Source organism: Brachypodium distachyon, chromosome 2, assembly GCF_000005505.3.
Source record: "Brachypodium distachyon strain Bd21 chromosome 2, Brachypodium_distachyon_v3.0, whole genome shotgun sequence".
NCBI classification, from domain to species: domain Eukaryota; kingdom Viridiplantae; phylum Streptophyta; class Magnoliopsida; order Poales; family Poaceae; genus Brachypodium; species Brachypodium distachyon.
The window spans coordinates 12,164,202-12,177,520 of NC_016132.3; the positions used below are offsets into that span (position 1 = coordinate 12,164,202).

The 13,319-nt window shown below is 42.1% G+C and overlaps 1 protein-coding gene across 7 annotated transcripts; it reads right to left on the minus strand.

Annotated features, from left to right (window-relative positions):
* Positions 1 to 1,898: 1,898 nt before the first annotated feature.
* On the minus strand, positions 1,899 to 12,034 carry LOC100828189 (metal transporter Nramp4). 7 transcript variants are annotated; one of them, XM_014899704.2, is made up of 13 exons: positions 11,498 to 11,997; positions 8,074 to 8,155; positions 7,790 to 7,830; positions 7,604 to 7,682; positions 7,413 to 7,517; positions 5,959 to 6,068; positions 5,555 to 5,736; positions 5,264 to 5,333; positions 4,297 to 4,467; positions 3,941 to 4,045; positions 3,201 to 3,326; positions 2,927 to 3,022; positions 2,080 to 2,758 (listed from the first exon to the last, which is right to left on the minus strand). In XM_014899704.2, exons 1-13 carry the CDS (start codon positions 11,666 to 11,668, stop codon positions 2,456 to 2,458), a joined length of 1,641 nt encoding a protein of 546 aa, XP_014755190.1. In that variant the 5' UTR covers positions 11,669 to 11,997; the 3' UTR covers positions 2,080 to 2,455. The 7 variants fall into 7 exon arrangements, 6 of the variants coding, with proteins under 6 accessions (XP_024314334.1, XP_014755190.1, XP_010230920.1 ...); XM_010232618.3 differs by having other exon boundaries at positions 8,074 to 8,152; positions 11,498 to 11,996; XM_014899705.2 differs by lacking the exon at positions 11,498 to 11,997 and adding an exon at positions 8,829 to 11,235.
* Between the last annotated feature and the right edge of the window lie 1,285 nt (positions 12,035 to 13,319).

The following is a 13,319-nucleotide window of genomic DNA, read 5'->3' on the forward strand; positions in this document are numbered from 1 at the left end:
ACAAGGAAGAATTACATGGATTACATTAAAGATCAAGGCGGTCAAAGACAACAACTTGGTGCTGATGGGTTCCTGATCAGTGGTGCCGACTGAAGCTTGGCTGTTCTACTTGTGGTAATTGCTTCAGCTTGTGGTCAACCTACTAGTGACTCCTACTTAATGCTGTCACACGATATGAAGGTAAAGTATCATGCCATTCTGGGTACTAGTAAATGGCCTTGTGTAAAAGAGAAGATTATACGAAATCCAATACACATGTCACTTGTCATTCTAGTTCTTGGTAGATGTGGTGATGAGCTGGATGGAGTGTAGCTCACGGGGAAAATCCGCATCAACTCAAAAGGAGACCATCATCAACTTTGCCCTTCATAACCATGAAGCTTGTCGGCTTGACACCTATTATTGGCTTTCTAGCACCAACCTTCTTGCCCCTTCGAGCTGCGAGTTCACGGAAGAGAAGGGTTGCAATGTCAGAGTTCCTTGGCATGTTGTCTGGGTAAGTCCAGATGACAACGGGTTCTGTTGACGTGGGGCTTATTGGAAGGTAGTCATACGACCGTACTATATACGTCTTATAACATACTCCCTCCGTCTCATACTAAATGATTCGAATTTGTCCAAATATGAATGTATCTATGCTTAATAAGCGTCTAGATACATGTATATTTGGACAAATTTGATGGAGTACCACACAAGCCTAGAATTATACTCCCACCGTCCAAATTAACTTAACCGACGTGGATATGTATAAAAATTCAGGACGGAAGGAGTACATGCTTTAGTAGGTTCCTACAAGGGGTTTCACAGATTCACTGATCTAGATGGAATACACCCTGGTTTCGTAAGTAATTCTTTTTTTTTCTCGAAAACGCCGAGCGGCGTGTCATTTTCATTAAGAAGAAGGCGCAAGAAGCGCAAGTACAAAGACAGCCATAAGAGCAAAAATGCTCAAAAACAGCAAAAAGAAAACGAAAAAAAAAGAAGAAGAAGAGGAAGAAGAAAAGGCAGGATGGGCTCCAGGCCCCTATACAGAAGGACTAAGCCCGGCATCAGGGGGCCGGGAGGGAAGGGGGAGGCGGTCGAGCACCGGCAGCACGCCAAAGATCCGCCTCCACGAAGATATCCTCAACGAGACGAGCGACCACCGGAGAGGCCCCCTCTAAGACGCAAGCGTTACGGAGCTTCCAAATCCGTCAGAGGGAGAGATTGATTAACGTCCTGATGGCCATCACGTTCCTCCGGAGCCTACGAGCCCTGTCCGAAAGCCAATCGACCAGGCTTTCCGAGGGGCGAGGCAAGCAGCAAAGAGCCCCAACTCTGGACAGGACGGCATGGAGAACTGCCTTCGAGAAGGAACAGCCAAGGAGAAGATGGGCCATGGATTCCGGCACCTGATCACAAAGAGGCCATCGCACATTGGAGGAAAGGTTGCGACGCTCCAGACGATCAGCAGTCCAACAACGATTGGCACAAGCAAGCCAAACCCAGATACGACACTTCAGGGGCGACCAACATCGCCAAATTTGCGACCAAGGGGCGAAGCTCGGGCGATCGGCAAAGAAGTGAAGAAATGCCGATTTAGCAGAATAAACGCCCGCTGACGACCAGGTCCGGCGGAGAACATCCTCCTGACCGGGATGGAGTGTCACCGACGCGAGATAATCAGCCAAGCCTTGGGCATTAAGAGGGCCCGAAATGTCCTGAATCCGGGCACTCTCCGCAAGGCCGTCACCCACCGTGCGGGGAGCGGGATCGTAAGTAATTCTTGTGCATCAATCGACGCACAACTTTTTTTTATTGCTAGTACCGGTCTTAGTGACGAGCTGACTTTATGCTCCTGGTACCAATTGAATTAACGCTTTCATAGAAGGTGCGTGGATGCAAAAACTGGATTCAAATGACCGTTCAATTAGATACTGTGGTTTCCTTGTTGAGCATCTGTATCACGGAGTTACTACGTACTCCCTCCGTTTCCATAATTCTTTGTCTCAAATTTGCCAAAAAATGGACGTATCTATTTCTAAAAAGTGTCTAGATACATGTAAGATTTCGACAAGAATTATGGAACGGAGAAAGTACTTACATTTACACACAAAAAAACATTTGAAAAACAGAAGATACACTTCCAAGTTCCAAATTTCCAATGCAATGTCATGCGCGGACCGGTCGCTGTTTCCAAACAAAATTCAGAGAAAATAAGTAGCCATCCCTAAAGTTCCTTCTACTTGCTGTTTCTACTAGCTGCCTAGTTTAAAATGATGAACAATTGACTAACTAAAAGGACCCAGAATATGCTTTTCAGCTATATACACCTTCAATCAGGTTGATGCTATGCTATACATGCACAAGTTGATGCTTTGTTGATCAAAGAATTACATTGGAACGCCGCAATTGGATGATTTCTGAGTCCTGCAGAAGTCAGAAACTACCTTGTTCCATTGGATGGAACAATCTTTTAGACCCCACAATTTACAGCCAAACAATCATCCTTATCGTCTTGCCTTTGTACCTCTTCCACTTCAATCTCACAAGAAACTGATCTGGATGGGAGTGCGACATTAATACTAACCTTTCTGAAAGTCAAGTAAATGACTGCAGCAATATAAGCTGCCATGAAAGGGAAGACAAGGGTGCTAATGATTGCATTAGCAAACCTTGGAAGGTCACTATCGACAAGCCAACTGACAAAGCTAGTACAAAAAAAATATGTATTAATGCCGATGATCACCACAGACAGGATTCCTGAGATTCGGGTGATCTGCATAATGTTAAGTGACAATCTGCCGTAAGGAAGAATGAATAAATTCAAAGAGATAAATTCAAATGAACAAATGTTGGAACAAGACATTAAAAATACTGTAAAACATAGTGCTTAATGCCCAACAAAAGAGAAATTTGATAGTAAACATAGTATGAGTGAGCTTACACAGGTTGAGTTCTTGTGTGGCCCTATCATTGTACGACAGCTACTGAATTTCAGGAGAGGAACAAGCGCAAATGGCAGCACAAAGGATAGTATGATCTGCAACACAAAACATATTATAGACTTCTGTACAAATCTATGTTCATTAATTTACTCCGCAAGCAGTTTTTAAAAAGTGAATAGGTTTTATAAGTAAATACTCGATAGTTCTTAAATCATTATATATCATTTTTTAGCATCGTTTATGTGATGAGTAAAAATAAGCTAGAGAAGTCACCGCAGCTATGTTGATAAGTTGACGAACGCGTGAAGCACCACCAATGCTGCAAACCACCAAAGTGGGCACAACGGTGAGACATGGAGCAATTAGAAATATGATGCATTTCCTCATCCCTGAGAAGCCCTGTAAAACTTCAGTTTATAAAAAATTGTACCTAAGGAACATCTGGATAGAAATTCCAGAAAAGATAACAAAAAGTAAAATTTAGGGCTTGGATGTATTTTCTCAGTGAGAAATAGTAAAGCATAGCCACATTCTACACAAAGTATTACATTCAAATTTGGTAGTTCGTAAGTTTCTGACCGATATTTGCTCACAAACATATAGGATGAAGCTATTTCAAGTGCATGAGAAATATAGTACTCCCTCCGTCCAACAAAAGATGTCTCAAGTTTGTCCAAATTTGGATGTATCTAGACATGACTTAGTATATAGATGCATTCAAATTTAGTAAAAGTTGAGACATCCTTTGTTGGACGGAGGGAGTACCATGTTTCAATTTTTCATCGAACCCCTGTAGGATGATATTAGTATGAAGTATGAACCAGTATTAACTAATGCTACAAATAGTACACGTGTGAATAGTACTACTATGCAAGTTATTTGAATAAACATATTATGTAGCTACCTACGATCTCCAATATAACATGGAGAATTCATAGGCACAAATTTTATATGTACCTTGATACGCACAACAGGCTAGCTTGGCGTATCCTTGCCTTTGGTTCAAAATTTACCTGCATGATGTATTGGCCAGAATAGGTGGTAACTACCGTGCAGCTTTGTCCAGAAGCCAATAATGCCAAACCGTATACAGTTGACCTTGATTTTCCCAAAACATTCTGCATAGTAAACATTGTCCAGAAGCCAATAATGTTATTAGCTGGTTAAGATCTTTTGCTACATATACAATTTATATGGCCTGCTGATTTTATAGTAATTTATGCAAATTTTATCTTTTTTAGGAGGAAAGAGTATATACCACAGATTCCTGGGAAACGGTATTATGTATTAAACAGTATAATAACTAAGCATGCTTATAATTATGAAATGTAAGGGAATGAGACCTCAATTATGTTTTAGGAGTATGAACCTTGAATAGTACAGCTGCTGAATTCAACGAAAGACTACTGCATCTGTTGTTGTCATCAAGTGAAAGATTATTCGCACATATGGTGCCAGAGAGTGACACAACAGCAACATTTACAAGTAGTGCAAGAAACAAAGCCAAAGCATTCTCAACCAGGAAGAACGTAGATGCATCCTGCAAGAAAAAATATTCGAATTATCTCTTCTCGAGGGATAAAATATCGGTGCCTCGCAAAAAGTACAGTACTCGTGTGCAATTTATTTGGTTGCAGGGACACACTCGGGTTAGCAAGGATCTCTGGGCACGATTTTACCTAGGTTAAGACCCTGGGATAGGTAACATCCCTACTTTGGCTTGATTGAATTATATCAGATTCACAGTCCAAGGTACAACAAATGTTGCCAACTTTTTGGCCAGAATAGGTGGTTTATCCATTGTCGCAATATGCGCCCGCCACACTTTGATGACCCATTGACGCAATATGCGCCGAAGCAGACACGTTAAAAACAATGGCAGTTGTGGTCAACAGGGTACACACTCTCTCATCTTCCTTCTAGCATCCCGTTACATCTCGCAGCCGTAGAGCCCAAGAACTCCATGCCGCCAGACCATGCAGATGCAGGAATATCAGGTGAGGGAGCTCAAAACGGCCTCAAAAGTGGTCAAAACCATAGGAAAATTCTTTGAAACTAAACATTGATGGAAGTTTCTATTCTGTAAATGGTACAGGCAGATAGAGACTCCTTGTTAGAGACCACCAGGAGATGTGCTAGAGTCCGGCGCGGGATGCTTAGAACAAGTGCAAGATTCCCTCCATGCAGAATCGAAAGTTTGCTGAGAAAGCAATTTTACTATGGACAACCGAACCAGGTGGCTATCTTCAACATGAGATTATACTATTGGACACGGTACGTACGGGGACAAAAATGTGCATAATTGTTATAAAAATGTGAATGCATTGATCTTTTACCTTGACTCCTTTGGAACAAGATGGTATTTTTCTTGACAGAACCAAAGAAGAATGCAGGAAGAGATTGTGCCTAAATATCAAAAACAGAAATTAGTAGACATTTGAAATCTTCACACCGATGGTGGAAATGACACTAGCTTCGTGGATAGATTTGTTTATAACTCAAACAAATGAGCAAGGAAAATCATGCAGCCACAGAAGAAACATGTGCTAACAAAATGGTGGATGCATTGAGTCATACTGATAACCATGAAGAATTTATTGCTTGGTACTTATAAAACTTATACTTACGGAACAACAAGAACACTGAACAGAGCAACCGCATCTGAGACAGCATAACGTCCTTTGAGTCTTGGGATAAACAGTCCCTCAAGCTGCTCTTTTATAGGAGGATTGACGTGGCTCAGCTCTATAAAGAAGCAAGAGGCCATAAAAAGCATAGCAACTGCTATAGTGAACTCCATTTTACGAGCCTTCAGAGAAAAAGGACGACATACATATTAGTCCACTTATTACATAATGTGATCATTGTCTAAAGAAATACATACTGTCATGCAATGAATGCTTAGTTATTTTGCTCATAAATGGTAGGTTTTCCTCAAGACAGTGACTGATATTTTTACAAGATTATCATTTACATTACTGCATCTTAATTGTTTGTCATTTATATGTTATAGCAGGATAGAAGGTCTTACCCCATAGCCTTGTAATCCAAGAAGCAGGACAGTGCTAGCTCCACAAATAAGAACTCCAGCCCAAAAAGGAATGTGAAGCAGCATATTGTAGGCTAAAGCAGTTCCTAACACTGCACAAAGATCATAAAATAAACAGTAGCACTGCATAAAGCAGTTCCTATACAAGCAATAAGAAACCAATCATTTATCTCCCCCATAGTTATCTATCTTCCTTATGATCTAAACTCATGCTAATCAAGTTACCCCTGATGTGTATATTGTGCTACTTAAGGTTAAAAGTTAACCTGGTGAAGTATTCAAAGACATATGATTGAGAAAGAGTGGTGGAGTTTGAACTTGGCCAATATGGTGAGGCAAAGTGAGTGGCATATATGTAACATTGAGTAGCTAGGTTCATCTGATACAATCTCTATGTGCGTATGGGAGTTGGCACGTCCTGTAGGGGCCTCTACCAACTAATGATCGAGTAGGTCCTATGGGGCCCTACACTTACTGTGCTAGATCGTAATTCAATCTGAATTAGATTGGGCATTGAGTCCTAATAAGCCTCCAATGTAAAAATCCATTGTGAGGACATCTTCACCCCCCCCCCCCCCCCCTTCCTCAAAGTATCCCATTCGGATCTACCAATGTGGGTGAGCGGAGTTCCTCCCTGAATACATGGATACCTTGGAGGCATTGCGACTATGACGATTGGACAAACTGTTCAAGGGAACCACAAGGAGAAGGAAGTACAACTACACCGCGTCAACATACTGCATTGACTCTGCTTAGGCTACAAGGGTTTACACGTCTAGCGCTAATCCTATGATTTATTACTGCAGCATGTTCCTGGTTTAAGCGGTAGAAATTTTTCATTTGCACCAGTGTAGCCTACCAGTTTGACATGTCTTATGTCACATGTACTATACACCACTGTCCGGCACTGCAGAGGCACCTGTCAGTAGAGGAGCCATCACTGACAGATGGGGATAGGCTGGCCGTCAGAGGAGGTGTCACCAACGCCCCTAAGACGTGATGCTTCAATTGACTTCATGGCCAGCTTGGAAGGATGCCCATTGTTTTGTTCGTGAGGCTTGTCAAAGGCAAGCTATCTCCACTGATGGGTTCGGAGCCAATTAGCAATGATTACATTTACACGAATACAGACCGTAAGTTACTGACAGGCGCCAAAACCATCAATGCAGGGGTTTAATTGCCCGTCAGTAACTTGTAATTCTGTATCATGCAACATGTTTATTTGTCATCTCTTGAAGTGGAAAACTAAGAGAAGGTTGTCTTCAACCACTATACATATCCTAATGCCACATAAATACTTCCTCCGTTCCTAAATTCTTGTCGTGGTTTTAGTTCTTTGAGTGTTTCCTAAATTCATACTCCCTCCGTTCCTAAATTCTTGTCGTGGTTTTAGTTCAAAGAAGTGAAAAGGGAGGGGAAAGGTGCGCAGAGCATACCTCCTGGTATAGTGGCAGCAATCACACCTAGCTCCGCAAGAAACCATAGGCAGTACTTGACATACTTTGGATATTCACTCGTACACAGCTCGGCAAGGTGCCTACCTAAAGTACATAATGCATAATAAACAATAAGTTTCGCATATATGATATATACACATATCGACCATTTATGACAAGCTTAGCTTCACCTGTAATGATACCCAGCTTTGCAGCCAATGATTGTATGATCAACACGAAGATGAACCCAAACAAGAGAACCCATAATAACTGGAAAAAATTAAGAACATATGTAGTTATCCCAGAATGATGGATGGAATATTTGCAAGATTTTTTATCATCGGAATTAGCAAATGATGTTTAGAAGAGTTTTAGACCTCGTATCTGTGACTGTATCCAGCCTGCAGGTCAGTCTGCACTGTTTGTATTAAAAAATAAACAGTCAATATGTATCCAATAGAAATAAGAAAACAATATTTCCCTGTTCTTTTTGGTTGTGTCCATCGATGTTCCTTGCCCCAATTGTTAAATCAAATCATCTAATAGCGATGAACTATTTTTGTTCACCGTTGGATTAGGAGCATAAATGGACACAAACATGAAAGGTGTAGACAAAGCAGATTTCAAGTCCAAGGGAGAGAAGGCTGTTGGGTGGGCTTACAGTTGCTAGGATCAAGATAAGCCATGGAGACCAGAAATCCTGGTCCAACATGTGCTAGAAATCTCTTCCACATCGGCCCCTGCTGAAAAATAGAAGTTACTATTATTGCAAAGCTGAAATATATAATTCACCTGAGGGTTTAAATAACTGGATTTAATAGAGAGTATCTGTAATTGCACAAGCAGAATGAAAATTGATAAAAAAATTGTCAAATATGTACACGAGTAAGGTTTACTGAGTATTATTTTGCGAAACAACGAATATGATTAATGTTGATGTAATCAGCATAGAGTAAATTATCTGAGTCAAGCATGTCTGATCCAGGCCTAATATATAAAGACACCAAGGGATAAATAAAAAGGAGTATCCTATAATAGCACAAACATAGGGCGTAGGTGCACGGGCTGACTCAGGAAAAAAACTTGAGAGGGGAAAAAAATGTACGGGCCCATATTATATATATTCTGATATGCATAAGCCAACAAGGCAACATCATACAAACCAAATTATATGCAAAAGACAACAAGAAAGTACTAACGGGTGATCCGAACTTGCACAATACGTCAGTCTTGAATTTATATACTGTAAAAATTTTACTCTCAAGACGCAAGTAGAAGTTGACCATTTTGAAGAACAAACCTAATCATCCAATTTAATAAATCAGTACATCACACAAGTCAATTCATGAGACTAAGAAAAAGAATCATGAAAAGAAAAGACCATAGTTCTGCACACCTGCTTATAGGAGAGTTTACCTTGTCACCTCGTGAAGGAAACTGAGGATTGGGTTGCAAGCCGAAATCCTGCAGGTTTCAACGAGCCAACGGCAGCACGGCATGGTGGGGATTGGCGGATCGCCGGATTGGGGAGAGGCTACGGCTGTGCGGTGAACGGTGGAGGGAAAGGCGGCAAGCGACCGGCGAGGGCGTGGACGCGATGCAGTTGGGTCGATCCCGCCGCAGTGCGTCTCCTCGACGGCACACTGCAGCAGCGCTGATAGATTTGATTTTTTTTTTAGGGGAAAGTGCTGATAGATTTGTTGTTTTAGGGGAACAACGTTGGGTAGTTCCTTTTTTTTAAAATAACAACGTTGATAGATGAACCGATGCAAATTGCAGTGAACAGAGGCATATCCATGGATGGATTAAGTGCGACATATCTATGCAGCGAGTGAGGGCTTTCTCCTTGTACGGACAATTACCCCATGGAACGCAACAGGTCCGTCCGTCCCTTGATAGGTCATGCGGCGGTGCTTAGTGTAGTACTCTCGGTTTTTCGATTTTGAACAGTTTAGCTCGTGGAAATAGGTTAATCCAATCATCAGTTAGCTGAATCGTGGACATTTCTCGTTAACCGAATTACTAAAAAAATAGAAAAACCAAAACGAGTTATCAGCTAAACCTGAAGCGCACACCCTAGGTTTTACCTAGAGCTAAGTAGAATCATGTTCGCGACACGCCTAAAATAATTACAGTGTTCGGTGTTTGAGAAAGGAAAATGGAACCGCTCTTCTCCTCTCACTCTCGCTAATTAATTGGAATTCCAATTAATCACTGAAGAAATGAAAAAGGGATTAAATAAAAAAATCCAAGTCTTAAATGAAAGGATCCGGTTGGAATCTTAAAGTGTGGTATGTAGTTTTTTCTACCACACTTTAGAGTCTTTTCTTTCTATTATATTAGCTTTGAATCTATATAGAATAGATCAGTGGATTGAAATAGTAGTCTAATTCAATTTCTTTTTTCATTGCATCCACTTAATTTCAATCAAGTCAAAATAAAAAAAATCGAAAACAATTCTTGACCAAAGAATCTATGGAGGGAGCGCCAACTAGAGTGCTAGGGGGAGGGAGGTGCGTGCGTGTATAGTTTTTGGTAGGGCTCTCTTCCTCTGCTCATCGTCGATTTGGAGCCATCGACGTCTCCCTCCAGGCCCGTCGACGAGGGTGAGCGAAGTGCATGATTGCTCAGGGCCACCCAAAAAATGGGGCCTCCAAATCACACACTTATGTAGGTTAATTAATCCATCTATTTACATGCTTAAGCACTTTGTTGGGCCGTGCACGCGTAGCTTCTCAAGGCCCGCAACACTCATTGACTAGTTCAGTGATGCATTGTGATGGTCGACCGACCTAACCAGCTCCAGGCCAGTCCATCGATCATTAATTTTGTTGTTTTGCAACGCAATCGACCGATTGATCGATCCGGTCGTCTCGGCGAGACTCTGTTCGCGGCACCTACCCTCCACATCCGCCACTATTCCGTTCCTAATTGGTAAGTCCATACTCGATCGATCAATAAATTCATCGGTCCATTGTTAAACTATTTTTCTAATCATTCAGTCATCGCTAGACTCCTTTAACATTGATTGATATATGATATATTTCTAATATTGTACTGTATAAAATATCAAAATTTTGAGGTTGAATAATTAATTGAAAATATATTTAGCTGTGTTAGTTATGTGATCTTTTTACAAAAATAAGATTTCATTTTTGCATTCGCTCCGGGGCCTCAAATTCCTGGAGACGGCCCTGTCTCCCTCTATCTCCTGTGAGCCACTCTTCACTGCCGGAGTGTCTGGTACTGAAGATTTTGTGTCTGAGGATTTAGAGAAGAGCATCTCTAATAAGCTCTACATAGATCTATGCTCCTATCCATGGCCTGTTTTTGCTCTGGTTTCTGCCGGAGCTGTAGTATCGATGGAGATTAGGATTCTGAGATCTGTGTTTCATTATTTTCCCTTTTTTTCATTCCCAATAAAATTCCATGTTCAAGTTCTCCAAGTTTGCCAGATTTTACATCTCCTAATCATAGCAGCCAAGTTTTTTTCTATGCTCAACTTTGATTATGGCCATTTTTTCTATGTTCTGCACCGGTCGGAGAAGGCATACACCTCCGTTCTTATGGCCATTCTCCTATTCTTTGTTGCTGATGCTTCTAACCTACATTCCACGCAATGATGGACTTAAGGGACTTGGATGTAATTTTACATTTTCCTTCTGTTCCAGTTTGTAACTCTGCCCTGGGGATTATTCTCCACAGTTGTAATATAAAGCAGGGACCTTTCAAAGAAGAAAAGAGGAAAGTGAGCTACAGTGACACGCCTAGAATTACAACCGCGTTCTGCTGTTCCTTTGCGTGGCAGTTGGTAACTTGGTTTTTTTTTTTTGAGAGAGCAAGTTGGTAATTTTTTTTTTTGAGGGGGCAAGTTGGTAACTTGGTATGCGGCGGTGGAGGAGATGCCGATGTACTCCACGGCCCACGGGCCATGGCATGTGGGGCCTACCCGAGACTAGCAAGTAGCAGCCTTCGAAAAAAAATCAGGGAACTATTTGGCTACTTTTTGCAGGCACGGGGAAGAAGACTGAAGACATACGGAGGAACGCGCAGGGTATGACGGAGGAGGAGCTAGCAAAACCAACCTGGAGCTGGAGACCGGCGTCCGCATCGGCTCGTTGCCCAGACGACGAAGCCGCCGTCGCCGTCGCCGCATCGGCTTCCGTCTCTATCTCCCGGAAGATGGCCGCGACCCTCCCGCTGCCCATCCCGTGCTGCTGCTCTTCGTCCCTACGGACGCTTCTCCCCTCCTCCATTTCCTCCCCTATCGTGGCATAGGCGTGAGAGCTTGATTGACTTGGCTTAGGGCGCTTAGCTCCTCCGGGTTACTAACTTGTATCCAATCCGAGATGCAGCTTGCGCTGCAAAGTCAACTCTCTGGCGCGCGTTCGCTTTTATATACATATCGATTCGGTAGTACGACGCACGCATCCAGGCCAGGCTGTGGAAGTCGTCGCTCAGGCAAGAACACGGAGGAAGGAGCCTCTCCTCCTTACCGAACCTCTAGTTTAAGAGTACTCCTCCTAGTTTAATCGCGGCTGGGCTGTCGTTGTAGTAGATCGTACGTACTACTACGCCTCTTTCGTTGTACGGGATTGCTTGCTTGCTTGGACTTTGGGGGCACAATGGGAAGCGACGGTACGGATGGATTGCGAGGGGCGCGTGGGTTCAGAAGATCGCCAGGCCGCACGATTCGCTCGTGGTTCACATCTTGATCAAGGACAGAAATGGTTTCCGCAACTGTCGCTGGGGTGCGTGTTGCTGATCGAACTTATCCATGGGGATGGGGTAGGTGGTGCGTCCCCTCCAGCTCCAGAGGTTGTTTCCTATGTTTACCGAGGAGAAGTGATGTGGAATTAAGGAAAACCTGCAAACTCGTGACATGGGAGAACGACAGATATCAAAAGTGGCATTTCTTTTTTTTTTCAAAAGGGAAGGAATATTCCCAGCCTCTGCAAAATCGATGTACACGACCATAAAGAAAAGTGGCATTTCCAAAAAAGCCTGAACTCTATGTCATATATAGGTAAAACGAGGGGGTTATTCCTCATTTGTCAAGATGTTGAAACAATGGGCACTTATCTAGACATCTATCCAATCTACTAGTAATCGAGTACTTACAAGCCAATTGAATCGACTGTTATAAATTGGATACAGTAATCAAAACAAATGCAACAAAGGAATCTTCATCCGTAAGAAACACGCAAACGAAGATGTGCAGAAATAAGCTTGGACACACACACACACACATCGTTTATAGAGTAGAGACTAGGGTGTCAATTGGGATCCCATCAATATCTCACTTATAGGCCAATTTCTAAATTTTAGTTCAAATTTTAAGCCAAAATTTTGAACTAGCAAAATTACATGTACATGGAAGACACAAACATTCACATATGTGTGTTTTTTGTGAAATATTTTGATGATAAACTTGTTTTCATTGGAAGCATGTGCTTCTAAGAGCCAAATCGAATTTCCACAAGAAGTTCTAATCCTCTCCTAATAAAAAAACTTTAATTGTGCAACAGTACGTCTCGACTGGAATCTCTCGCTGCTACAGAATGTCTAAACTCTGACTCTTCCTAAACCCTGCTAACTGACGCATATGGAAAGCGTGAGCAAGGAAGTATTAGAAATGACTCTACACTGCTAACGCTTCGCGTCAAAGGTGAGTGGGTGGTAGGACAAAAAAAAGTGAACTTTTCCTAGCAGAGTGAAGTTCTCCAAGTCGAGTGGGTCGTATCGGAATTCTTCTGCTGACTTTCCTTCCGTAATAAGTGTGAGAGGCAAGTTTCCTTGACGCAGAAGCGTCAGTGCTGGATCTCGTAGGACAAAAAAAATAGTTATTTGTTTCTACGAACTTCAGGGGCAACAATGTTAACGAAGAAATTTAAGTCGCACAAAAAC